This window comes from Rutilus rutilus, assembly GCF_951802725.1.
Source record: "Rutilus rutilus genome assembly, chromosome: 1".
NCBI lineage: Eukaryota > Metazoa > Chordata > Actinopteri > Cypriniformes > Leuciscidae > Rutilus > Rutilus rutilus.
The window spans coordinates 1,906,583-1,920,344 of record NC_140209.1 but is presented as its reverse complement, the minus strand read 5'-3'; the positions used below and the strand labels follow the sequence as shown (position 1 = coordinate 1,920,344).

Below are 13,762 nucleotides of genomic sequence, written 5' to 3'. Positions count from 1 at the left end.
ACCTATAAAGCCCTAAATGGTTTAGCTCCTGGGTATTTAACGGAACTTCTATCGCCCTACAATCCATCGCACTCTTTAAGATCACTAAATTCGAGGCTTCTGGTCATTCCTAGGATATCTAAGTCCACTAAAGCAGGGAGGGCGTGAAGAGACGACTCGACGCCTGTGAAGAGACGACTCGACTCGACGCCTGTGAAGAGACGACTCGACTCGACGCCTGTGAAGAGACGCCTCGACGCCTGTGAAGAGACGACTCGACGCCTGTGAAGAGACGACTCGACGCCTCGACGCCTGTGAAGAGACGACTCGACTCGACGCCTGTGAAGAGACGACTCGACTCGACGCCTGTGAAGAGACGACTCGACGCCTGTGAAGAGACGACTCGACGCCTGTGAAGAGACGACTCGACGCCTGTGAAGAGACGCCTCGACGCCTGTGAAGAGACGACTCGACGCCTGTGAAGAGACGACTCAATGCCTCGACGCCTGTGAAGAGACGACTCGACGCCTGTGAAGAGACGACTCAATGCCTCGACGCCTGTGAAGAGACGACTCGACGCCTGTGAAGAGACGACTCGACTCGACGCCTGTGAAGAGACGACTCGACGCCTGTGAAGAGACGACTCGACGCCTGTGAAGAGACGACTCGACGCCTGTGAAGAGACGCCTCGACGCCTGTGAAGAGACGCCTCGACGCCTGTGAAGAGACGACTCAATGCCTCGACGCCTGTGAAGAGACGACTCGACGCCTGTGAAGAGACGACTCGACGCCTGTGAAGAGACGACTCGATGCCTCGACGCCTGTGAAGAGACGACTCGACGCCTGTGAAGAGACGACTCGACGCCTGTGAAGAGACGACTCGACGCCTCGACGCCTGTGAAGAGACGCCTCGACGCCTGTGAAGAGACGCCTCGACTCGACGCCTGTGAAGAGATGCCTCGACGCCTGTGAAGAGACGACTCGACTCGACGCCTGTGAAGAGACGCCTCGACGCCTGTGAAGAGACGACTCGACTCGACGCCTGTGAAGAGACGACTCGACGCCTGTGAAGAGACGACTCGACGCCTGTGAAGAGACGACTCGACGCCTGTGAAGAGACGACTCAATGCCTCGACGCCTGTGAAGAGACGACTCGATGCCTGTGAAGAGACGACTCGACGCCTGTGAAGAGACGACTCGACGCCTGTGAAGAGACGCCTCGACGCCTGTGAAGAGACGACTCGACGCCTGTGAAGAGACGACTCGACGCCCGTGAAGAGACGACTCGACGCCTGTGAAGAGACGACTCGACGCCCGTGAAGAGACGACTCGACGCCTGTGAAGAGACGACTCGACGCCTGTGAAGAGACGCCTCGACGCCTGTGAAGAGACGACTCGACGCCTGTGAAGAGACGACTCGACGCCTGTGAAGAGACGACTCGACGCCTGTGAAGAGACGACTCGACTCGACGCCTATGAAGAGACGACTCGACTCGACGCCTGTGAAGAGACGACTCGACGCCTGTGAAGAGACGACTCGACGCCTGTGAAGAGACGACTCAATGCCTCGACGCCTGTGAAGAGACGACTCGACGCCCGTGAAGAGACGACTCGACGCCCGTGAAGAGACGACTCGACGCCTGTGAAGAGACGACTCGACGCCTGTGAAGAGACGACTCGACGCCTGTGAAGAGACGACTCGACGCCTGTGAAGAGACGACCTAAATGCCTCGACGCCTGTGAAGAGACGACTCGACGCCTCGACGCCTGTGAAGAGACGACTCGACTTGACGCCTGTGAAGAGATGCCTCGACGCCCGTGAAGAGACGACTCGACGCGACGCCTGTGAAGAGACGCCTCGACGCCTGTGAAGAGACGACTCGACTCGACGCCTGTGAAGAGACGCCTCGACGCCTGTGAAGAGACGACTCGACTCGACGCCTGTGAAGAGACGACTCGACGCCTGTGAAGAGACGACTCGACGCCTGTGAAGAGACGACTCGACGCCTGTGAAGAGACGACTCAATGCCTCGACGCCTGTGAAGAGACGACTCGATGCCTGTGAAGAGACGACTCGACGCCTGTGAAGAGACGACTCGACGCCTGTGAAGAGACGCCTCGACGCCTGTGAAGAGACGACTCGACGCCTGTGAAGAGACGACTCGACGCCCGTGAAGAGACGACTCGACGCCTGTGAAGAGACGACTCGACGCCCGTGAAGAGACGACTCGACGCCTGTGAAGAGACGACTCGACGCCTGTGAAGAGACGCCTCGACGCCTGTGAAGAGACGACTCGACGCCTGTGAAGAGACGACTCGACGCCTGTGAAGAGACGACTCGACGCCTGTGAAGAGACGACTCGACTCGACGCCTATGAAGAGACGACTCGACTCGACGCCTGTGAAGAGACGACTCGACTCGACGCCTGTGAAGAGACGACTCAATGCCTCGACGCCTGTGAAGAGACGACTCGACGCCCGTGAAGAGACGACTCGACGCCCGTGAAGAGACGACTCGACGCCTGTGAAGAGACGACTCGACGCCTGTGAAGAGACGACTCGACGCCTGTGAAGAGACGACCTAAATGCCTCGACGCCTGTGAAGAGACGACTCGACGCCTGTGAAGAGACGACTCGACGCCTCGACGCCTGTGAAGAGACGACTCGACTTGACGCCTGTGAAGAGATGCCTCGACGCCCGTGAAGAGACGACTCGACTCGACGCCTGTGAAGAGACGCCTCGACGCCTGTGAAGAGACGACTCGACTCGACGCCTGTGAAGAGACGACTCGACGCCCGTGAAGAGACGACTCGACGCCTGTGAAGAGAAGACTCGACGCCTGTGAAGAGACGACTCGACGCCTGTGAAGAGACGACTCGACGCCTGTGAAGAGACGACTCGACGCCTGTGAAGAGACGACTCTACGCCTGTGAAGAGACGACTCGATGCCTGTGAAGAGAAGACTCGACGCCTGTGAAGAGACGACTCGACGCCCGTGAAGAGACGACTCGACGCCTGTGAAGAGACGACTCGACGCCTGTGAAGAGACGACTCGGCGCCTGTGAAGAGACGACTCGACGCCCGTGAAGAGACGACTCGACGCCCGTGAAGAGACGACTCGACGCCTGTGAAGAGACGACTCGACGCCTGTGAAGAGACGACTCGACGCCAGTGAAGAGACGACTCGGCGCCTGTGAAGAGACGACTCGACGCCTGTGAAGAGACGACTCGAGGCCCGTGAAGAGACGACTCGACGCCCCTGAAGAGATGCCCTAAATTAATACATGATTAACTAACTTTATTTTTCTATGTACATTTATGAAATGCACTTTCTGTAAAGCTGCTTTGAAACAATGTGTATTGTGAAAAGCGCTATACAAATAAATTTTAATTGAATATAAATGAACGTGTCGTACCTCTGTATAATGATCCAGCAGTCACACTGACTTCAGTTTCTGATGCTGTATCAGCTGGATCTGTGGATCACGTCTGTTAGTTCAGTTCAACACATAATGCCACATATACACAACATCATCATCACATAATACTGGAGCTTCACATCACAGAAATGATGAATATGTGCACGAGTCTGTCATCTATGTAAGGGTTAATGCCCGACGAGGTGTCCATTGTCAGGTATTAATGGACGACGGCGAGGCGTGAACTGTCCGACACGCACCTCGAAGGGCATTAACCCGCTTATACCATGGTCACTTGCCAAATAACACATTTTTAAAACATTAGTTTATATTTTAATTAGTTTTACAATCGAAATCTAGAGTTACAAGTTACAAACAATAACTTGGTTTCCCTGGTTATGCCTGACGGTTTATTTAGGTGTCCTCTATCATTTTTTAATGGACACCCTGCAGCCAATCAGAATCGAGTATTCACCCAGACCATGGTATAATATCTTCTTACTTCACTCTCAAGCTGTCAGGAGGAGAATGACTATCACCATTGACCAAAAATAAATCTATTTATACAGTGATCATGTGATCGGGAACCTTGTGCAGGAGCTGCTGCTGTAGTTCGGCTTGATGTCTTCTCAGAGTAAGAGCTTCTGACTGGAATCAGTGTTGGTGAAGCGACTGGATCTGCAGAAGATGAATGTTCAGACGCATCATCTGTAGGACATTAACATAATATTTTACAGTGTTGTTTCTCACCTGAATACTTGACAGTGTATCTGACTGAGGTCAAGAGTTGATTTCTGCGAGTAAGCTGACATCTCCACTCTCTGTTGTCATCTTCATTCAGGAGTGTTGTAGTCAGAGTGATGATACAGCGATCTTGATCTGATGATGATAATATCTGATATCTGGAGTCTGTCTTCAGATCAACACCAGCCTGATTCACCCACAACAGCTCAAGTCCCTCAGAACTGACCCAATAATCACAGGAGAGTCCATAATATGAATACAACTGACAGGAGAGAGTCACAGAGCGGCCTGGACTGATCTCAGTTTGCGAGGATGAAGATGATGATGAAGAAGATGATGATGATGATGATGATGATGATGATGATGATGGATACACTGAAACTGAACACAAGACACAAATCACAGACTCTTCAATCATCATCTGAGTTTAAAGAGAGAATTTTAAATTGAGCACATAATCATAAACTTACCATGAAGAACATTCAGAAAAACATTAGCACCAGGTCCTTGTTCTTCATTCACATATTGTCTGCATCTGTATAATCCATAATCTTCTCCTGTGACGTTCTTGATGTTCAGAGAGCAGTCAGACTCCAGACTCAGTCTCTTGTGTCTCTCTGTGTCTTTATTCTTTATCCCTCCAGTAATCAGTTCAACTTCTGAATGACTGAATCTGTTATAGTAGGCCCATGTAGTTGATTTGAAGTCAGAAAGAGTTTTATTACAGGACAGAGAGACATTTTCACCAGAACTGATGAACACATCCACTCCACTGGTTCCTGAAACACAGTATATCTCAGTGATCATTATGATATATATTAATAAATGAAACAAAACACACCAGCATAAAAAGCAGAAGTTTTAAATCCTAGTATTTTTCCTGACTTAAAGCAAACAACACACTCTCCAGAATAAACTATTAGTCTTTATCAGAGAGCTGTTCAAATCACTGACACACTCTTAATATGAAGATAATTCTTCATCATCAGATGTTTGAGTGACACTATGTCCAGTATCAGGAATAATACAGTATGATCTGTGTGTATCAATACACAACTCTGAGATCACAACGTGAATGTGTGCAAGAATAAACTGAGCATGTTCAAATGAACTCTTTCCAGACTAATTCCACTAAATGTCTTTAGAGAAAATACAGATTTCTTTACCTGTGAGAAGTGAAGAGAGAATGATCAGTCCCAGCACACACAGATCACACTTATCAGCCATTTTCTGTTTCTGTCAGTCCTCCTCTTCATTATATATAGTTACAGCTCCTCCTTTAAACATCATCAGCTCCTCCTGTGGTTATTAACTTCCTCTCATCTGACCAACCAACCATCACTGGTGAAATAAACATAAAGCCTAATGTTGCAGTGCATGATGGGAACCACCAATCAAAGCTCATCCATGTCTCCCAAAATAATCATTATTGCTAATATAGCGTATAACTGTTGAGCTGAGTGAACCTGAAGGTAGTGATGGTGAGATGAAGCTTCATGAAGCTTTAAAGCTTTCCAGCCTGATGTGTGTAAAAGTGGTTGATTTCTCCAGGTTTGGAATGCACACAGCGACACCTGCTGGTCAATGCTGATATCATGCAGAACAAAATTCTGCAGGAGTGTGACAGCGCCAAAATGTGTGTTAGATGGTTAAAAAAGGCTTGATACATTAACATACACCCACACATAAATAAATAAATAAATAAATAAATAAATGAGTTCTTGGAAGTTTTGTTGTTTCATAATTTTGTAAGTGGCCAGTGCCTTTGTTGACCAGAGGGGAATGATGGAGTTACTTAGACTGGGTAAAAGAGGGTGAAAGCAAATGGTTGAGCACATTTTGAGTCTCTACATTTTATTGAGAGGAGTACCTAACTTAACTCTTTAAGAGCTGATTGAGCCATCTCTACCATCTGGTCGAGGTATGTTCACGGCCGCATTAACAATAGGGTGACGTTAATCTACTGACTGCTTTGTTGTCGGACAAAATTGCGTATTCGGCAATATAATATATAGGCTATTATATATAATGGAGCAGATAAAGACTCAGCGTCATCATCGACCCCACCAATTTTCGGTAAGTTTGATTATTAACTTGATGGATGTATGATATTGCTTTTTGTGTTTGATCAAACTCTATATTCGCCTAAAGGGCTGGCGATAATATATCCGGTAGAAATATGTCAATTTTGCTGCGCCATCATGATGTAAGTTTATAATTTAAACGTCTTTTTAAGCATTGTGGCTTAGATACAAATTATTTTAAACTGCTCAGGCACAGTAAGCAGCGGGAGAGAATTCATTTTGTAAATGCTCGTTTTGAGCCCATGGTGAACTTGACCCTGAGTTCCGACCCTGAGGTCTTAAAGTGACAGAAGCTGCTAATAAAACTGCTGTCGCCATTTGTGTCAATAATGCTAATTAAAACATCAGAAAGAAAGTAATTTACTGCCCTTGACTGAATCACTTTTGTAAAATAAATAAGAATGAATGTTGAATTTATAGTGAAAACTATGTATTGTATATTTGAATACTTTATACAATATAATATTATTCAGTGCTTTAAGTTTTTCAAGTAGGTCGATTTCTTATGTGCCTTTGTCCTATTGTTATTTGTGACTCTTGTCATCAGTAAGCTTGAGATTATTTTCTTAAGCTACTATTATTTTTTGTGATATTGAAATTGGTCACAAGAATTATGAAATTTTAGTGGCATTAAATTTTGATGATAAAAATCGTATTAAAAGTAATATAACTTGACTGTGCAGTATATCATAGATAGATAAAATGACTCGTATAATGATATAAAATTTAGCTCTCTCTCTCTCTGTAGTTGGTGACCTAAAGTGGTGGGGGGGCCCTCCAGTAACTCATAGCCCCGGGGCCCAGTGAGCTCTTAATGCGGCCCTGGGTATGTTATGCCAAACAAAAATCCGCTAGATGTCACAGTGTCAATCCACAGCACATGTCACAACATTTCCTGAAACATGTAAAAAAAAATCACTCCTGCCATGTGAACTGTTTATGGTGAAATTTTGCAAGGTAAGCATATTTATTTGACATATTACACTGTAAGAGCCCTAACATTACAAAATGATGTTACTTGGTGCCAAGAAAAAACTTGAGTATGTTTTTAATAATTTTTCAAAAACATCCTCAACCAAACGATTAACTGTCACCCCCCTTTTTGAGAATGGACATTAAAATTCATTATGATGTAACCCTTTCGAATTTAATATCTATAGTTTTCCTTTATTCGTAGTCCTAAAGTATGTTTATTTGTAAGTACGGTTGATTATATATCATAAAAGGAAGTTTCTGTATTTTAGGTGTGGTACTATCATTAACCTCTAGAGGGCGGTTAACGCTGTGGTATGTTGAGAGTCAACGTATGTTAAAAATCAGATGAAGAAACCTGCTGAATATGCACGCACGAGGTCAGCGTGTAGCTGCAAAGACGATTTAATTTTCATTTGTTTTTTCGGTTCAATGTGCATATTCTTTTACAAAGGATAATATTAATCGTCGAGGTCGTTTATTTATCCTATTGCTGAGGAAAACAACCGGTCAATGCTTTTGGTTACTGGTTTTTCTTTTACAAGAACTCTGGTGAGTTTTGCTTATGCATTACTTTAACTTTGTGATATTCCTTTTTCTTTATATATATATCTTAAAGCCAATCAGAGTTATATTTTATGTTTAAGAATGTATTTTTTTGTATGTTTATAAGGTAAAATTGATACGGAGTCAAATTTATCCGTGTATAACGCTAGTTTAACTGTTTAGTTAAATTATTTTATTTTCTACAAGTGTAATAAATGCAGCAAATGGTAAAAGAAATGTTGTACAGCTAACGAAATATTCTAACGAGAGATATATATTGCATATTTAAATACTTTTATGCGTTTAAGCTGTTTATTTGCACTTATATTGTCACGTGTTGAATTAACACTGGTAATGACGGACATTTTGTGCAGCTAATAGAAAATGTCGGTGTAGAAATTGTTTATATTGAAAAATGTTTAATGTGACTGCATTGTTTTATGCAGATTGGTTTTTTTGAATGCTGATTCTGTCAAGTGATCTACCATTTGAACGGCGAGCCAGACCCTGATCTGCCACTCAAAGAATCATCGTGGTCCATCACGGATGTACACAAGAGAGCTAAGCACATACACACTACCCGGGTAGCAACACAGAAGGCCTTTACACACAAAGACATTGAAGCTCTTTTCACACGCATGACCATTGGAGCTTTACATATGGACATTTGAGCACTTTACACACAAAGGATCCAGAACAAATTATTGAGACTGTTTTGTTTTGTTTCATTTTATTTATTTATTTTATTTTTTTGGTATTCACATTCAACTTGGGTTTAATATGAACCATGTTTGTTGTTGGTTCATAGTGTTGAGTGGAAACCAGACAAAGACTCAGCTGTGACAATATTGTTTATATTGAATGTGAATCATTGTAAATAAAATTGCCGGCTGTTAATTACTTGAAATTGATTTGGTCCACCCTTTTACTTTTAAATCCTCCCAGAGCCGAACCTAGGCCAAATTTAACCTCTGTAGAGTAACATGTACATAGAATACTACATTCGTCGTCCCTGTTACAATTAAAACTTGCTTCTAATTCAAGAATGCTTTGGAATATAGACCTAAGTTTGGTCTTGTTTTAAAGAAAACACGCAGCAGATTATTGCTGAAGTGAAAGTATGAAAAAGTAAATGGAAGTTTAAATTTACAGTAAATCAAATTGACTGAACTTAATATTTTTTCTTTTATATATATATATATATATATATATATATATATATATATATATGTATCCATATAAATGGCCCACCCTGTATATATAAAAAAAATTTTTTACAAAATATTTTTTACTATAAAATTACTATAAAATCAAAGCCATATATCTAACCAAGTTATGTTCCAAATTTTAAGGTGATATCACAAAAATTGAAGTTCCCATGAGATTTTGTTTAGGCGTATTATCAAAAATAATAATGAGTGACATACATTCCATTGAATTTAATTGTATGCATTCTGCCATAACAAATTAATACATTTCTGTCCAAATATCACTTCTGTCACAAAATATGAAACCTTGAGACTCAGACCTTTCTGACAATATGTGTTTTGTCAAGATTAGAAAAGGTTTTGATCATAAATTACTAGTGGTGGGGGAAAAAATCGATTCTGTTTAGTATCGCGATATTTTGCGCACGCGATTATATCGATACAGTAGCGCAAAGTATTGCGATATTTAATTATAAAATTATCTGTTTTACTTTCGGGTTTTCTTCATTGGTTTTCTCGGAGTTTACTCTGATCATGTACATTCGCGTATTACATCCACAGGGTGGCGCTTTGTAGTCGTGCTCGTGCATTCAACAACAAATTAAAATGAAAATGGCTTCATCACAACCGGTTGTACACGACGCTCCGTTGTCTTTCAAATCGAAAGTGTGGGTAAATTTTGGGTTTCATCAAAAAGCAAATAGTAAAGACCTTGACATGCAGCATGCTATATGCAAGGAATGCCATATGAAGATTAAGTACTGTGGGAATACGACAAACTTGAGAGCCCATCTTACAAGGTATCATTTGGAGTTAGCCGCCACTGAGGAAGTGAAACGCCCCAAAGTTGTTGTCCTACCCCCAAATCAACGCACCTTGGACCAAACAAAAATGATCAAGTTACCTCCAAACTCCGAAAGAGCTAAGAAAATCACGGAGGCGATTGCCTACTTTATCTCCAAAGATTTGCAGCCTTACAGTGTTGTGGAGAACGAAGGTTTCCAGAATCTGCTTAGCATACTGGAGCCCAGGTATGTGATCCCCTCACGTAAATATTTTACCGACTCTGCCATCCCCAAACTCTACAGCGAAGTCAGAGATGAGGTAAATGAAACTTTGAGTTTAGCCGACGGAGTTGCTATAACGTGTGACGGTTGGTCATCAAGAGCTACGGAATCGTACATGACCATAACCGCGCATCACATCACGAATGAATGGCAGCTTTTAACTCATGTTTTACAAACCAGGGCGATGCATGAGAGCCATACCGGGGCCAGTGTGGCCGAGTTGCTGAAAACGGCAACCGAAGAGTGGGGTATCGCTAACAAACAGATTGTTTTGGTTACGGACAACGCGTCCAACATGGTTGTGGCCGCGCAGGTGGGGGGGTATCTTCACGTGAAATGTTTTGCCCATACGCTCAACCTCGCCTCACAGCGCGCACTAAAGCTGCCTGCTGTCGCCAGGTTACTAGGAAGAGTCCGGCGCATAAGCACTTTTTTCCACCGCAGTGCAATCGCCAACTTCATGTTGGAGCAAAAACAAAAGCTTCTGGACCTCCCCACTCACAAGCTCAAGACCGATGTTGTGACCCGTTGGAACAGCGGGTACGAAATGCTTGAACGTTTCCTGGAACAGCAACCAGCGATCTGTGCTGCTCTGTTGTCCTCTGAGGTCAGGAGGTCAGGCAGTGATATCTGCACCCTAAACGAAAATGACATTACAGATGCTGAGGATATAATGCTAGCACTTCGACCGATGTTAGTAGCCACAAAACTTGTTTCAGAGGAGAAGAATCCCACTTTGTCTATCATTGCTCCAGTGCAGGCAAAGCTGCTAAATGACACACGAGAGACAATGGGGGACAAACCAATTGTGAGGGACATCAAACAGGCAATAAGTCAAGATCTGCAGAAGAGATACAGCACTGTTGAAGAAAAAAACACCCTCCACACAGCATCTGTCCTGGATCCACGATTTAAGTCACTGCCTTTCCTGACCACAGATGACATCAGTGACATTTATTCCAGACTGGTTGTGGAGGCAGCCAGCCTTCAGGTAGGCTTTATTTAATTAACTACATTGTTTAAAGAGTTATTTTAAAATGTCAAAGTATTTAAAAATGCTATATTATTTATCTGATTTTTTACAACCAAGCCTATGTTCATCTGGTGATTAATCTCTATACTGGTTTTAGTGGTGGTTAGCATTATTTTCTTATATCTTTTTTAATGCAATTGTTTAAATAGTTATTTTAAAATGTCAAAGTATTTAAAAATGCTATATTATTTATCTGATTTTTTACAACCAAGCCTATGTTCATCTGGTGATTAATCTCTATACTGGTGGTTAGCATTATTTTCTTATATCTGTTTTAATGGAAAATCTTTTAACATATATCTAATGTTTCCCTACAGCCCACTATTAGGCAAGAAGAGACCAGCAGTGCCTCTGGAGAAATGGATGGACAGGAGCTTGAAGAGCCTAAACCTAAAAGAAGATCTGGGCTAGCTGATTTACTGGGAGAAACATTTTCTACCACAGCCCCACAAAGGTCACCATTTACCCAAGCTGAAGAGGAAGTGAAGAGATACCAGGAGGCTTCTCCACTGCCACTAGAAGAAAACCCCCTCAACTGGTGGAAAGCTCATGAGACAACGTATCCTTACCTAGCCAAACTCGCTAAAAGATACCTGAGCATTCCAGCCACTAGTGTGTCTGCTGAAAGGGTGTTCTCCACTGCAGGAGACATAGTATCGGCCCAGAGGAGCACTTTAACATCAGAGCATGTTGACCAACTCCTTTTTCTTAACAAAAATGCCAATATTCCCAAATGAGTTTTGGTTGATGACCTTGCAGCCAACAGGACTGGACTCTAGCAGTACACATTTTTTTTCTTTTTTTTTTTCAATTTGATTGAAGCTCTAAGTTACTCTTATTTATATAATTATTCTCATGTTTATGTTACTAAATTTTATTTACATTTTAATTTATGTGCTGAGAGCTCACCATTTATGTGAGAGGTCTCCTATTCAGAGAATAATTGTGTCCTGTCCTGTAATAAGGTCATGTCCTGAATGTTCAAGGACAAAGTTTTTGCACTACCCTCCTAAGTTTTTGCACTACCCTCCTAAGTTTTTGCACTTCTGTTATTAATGTGTAAAAGATAATGTCAACATAATTAAATGTGACATTTGAAGTGAGTTGAGCAGTCTTTTTTTCCTCATTTTTTGTAATGCCTTCGAATAATATGGGAGACATGAATCGCAATATATCGCAGAATCGAATCGCAATACTTGCTGTATCGCAATATGTTAAAAATCGCAATAATATTGAATCGTGGGCCAAATATCGCAATACTATCGAATCGTCACATTTTTGCCAATTCCCACCCCTATAAATTACCATGGGCAAAGAAAAAAAAATCCCGTTGCTCTATACCACACTTGACGGCGTGTTTCTCGAAACATAAAAGCCTAAAATGCCACTCAATATACTCAAAATTTTACATTTAATTATTACTTTTTGTACCTGAAATGAATATTTCAATATTTTTTTTGTAACTTCAATATACTATTATTGTATTTATTTGTTTACACCTTAGATTACAATGTCCCACCCATTATGCGTAATGACTCTGCATAATTAGCCATTCATTCAGGTGTGACACTGACTGAGCCACAATGCAAGGACAAAAGATGTATTTAGAAGAAGACTTATATTGACCATTTAAGATTTTGCTTACATCTCTCTTGTAAATATGTTTTGCTATTTTATTAAAAATGTTACAATTACAACAATAATTACAATTTCAACAATATTTCAAGTGTACTCTTTCTTTGTAAAAAAGAAAAAGAAAAAAGATTATAGGCCTACATTTTATCATATGTATTCATTAGTTTGAATATAGCCAACATTGGAACATCTAACATCTTAGTCTATGACTTTATTTTTGACAAAAATAGTATTTTATATATATATAACGTTAGATATGAGCAGAAATTGCTAAACAAAAGCTTATTTGATGTGGCAGTATATTCTACAGTAGCCTAAAAACTGTACCCAAATCTAGTCAACAAGTGACTGACTGTAATGTTGTTTTTATGAAATATTAGGGCATATAAATGCTAATTTGCAGTTTAATACGTTGCTTATACAAATACATTTTATTTCAACATATTCCAGTCGATTTTTACTCATCTCAGTAGGCTATAGCAAAGCAGTTTATTCTTTCACACACAGACACGCGATTCATATTTAGGCTAAACAGCCTTTACAAATATGTACCCTTCATTCATCTCACAGAAACGCGAGTCATATTATAGAAATGCGATTCATCTTTTTGCGGTTTACATAGGCCTACACTAACGTTATTCCATAACGTTATTCCACACTTGAGAAAAGACAACAGCCTACCTCACTCCTCAGCGGGATCTGCTCCTCATATCAGGAGATATTGCTCCTCATATCAGCACTGTTCTGAGGAATCTTTTCTCCATAAGGTAGGCTATATTATGCCTCACTCGATCGCGACGCGTTTTGTTTACAGTTAATGTGGGCGTTCACAGATCTGAAATAGTTCTCAGAATTTGCGTTTGAATAGCACGCGCTCTCCGGGGAGTGGTCACATTACTTGTGAATTAGCTCGTAATGAGCTCGACTGGAGTCGCTCTCTTTTTATACAGATTACAGAAGCTGAGAATATTTGTTTTTTATTTAAATTACTTCATTTAAAAGATGCGATCTCAAGCTTTATGCCCGTGGGTCTGTTTGCCTGTTTGACTGAATTTTCGCGGAGTTATAGATCAT

General features: G+C 42.0%; 2 protein-coding genes across 2 annotated transcripts in view; one reads left to right on the top strand and one right to left on the bottom strand.

Annotated features, from left to right (window-relative positions):
• LOC311301636 (uncharacterized protein) overlaps nt 1-13,762 on the bottom strand; it is a 170,530-nt gene that overhangs the window by 9,044 nt on the left and 147,724 nt on the right. The gene's annotated exons all lie outside the window — the stretch shown is intronic.
• On the top strand, nt 9,426-12,156 carry LOC311290629 (E3 SUMO-protein ligase ZBED1-like). Its single transcript, XM_084409231.1, has 2 exons — nt 9,426-11,011; nt 11,371-12,156. The coding sequence occupies exons 1-2, from the start codon at nt 9,560-9,562 to the stop codon at nt 11,788-11,790; spliced, it is 1,872 nt and encodes a 623-aa protein (XP_084265357.1). The 5' UTR covers nt 9,426-9,559; the 3' UTR covers nt 11,791-12,156.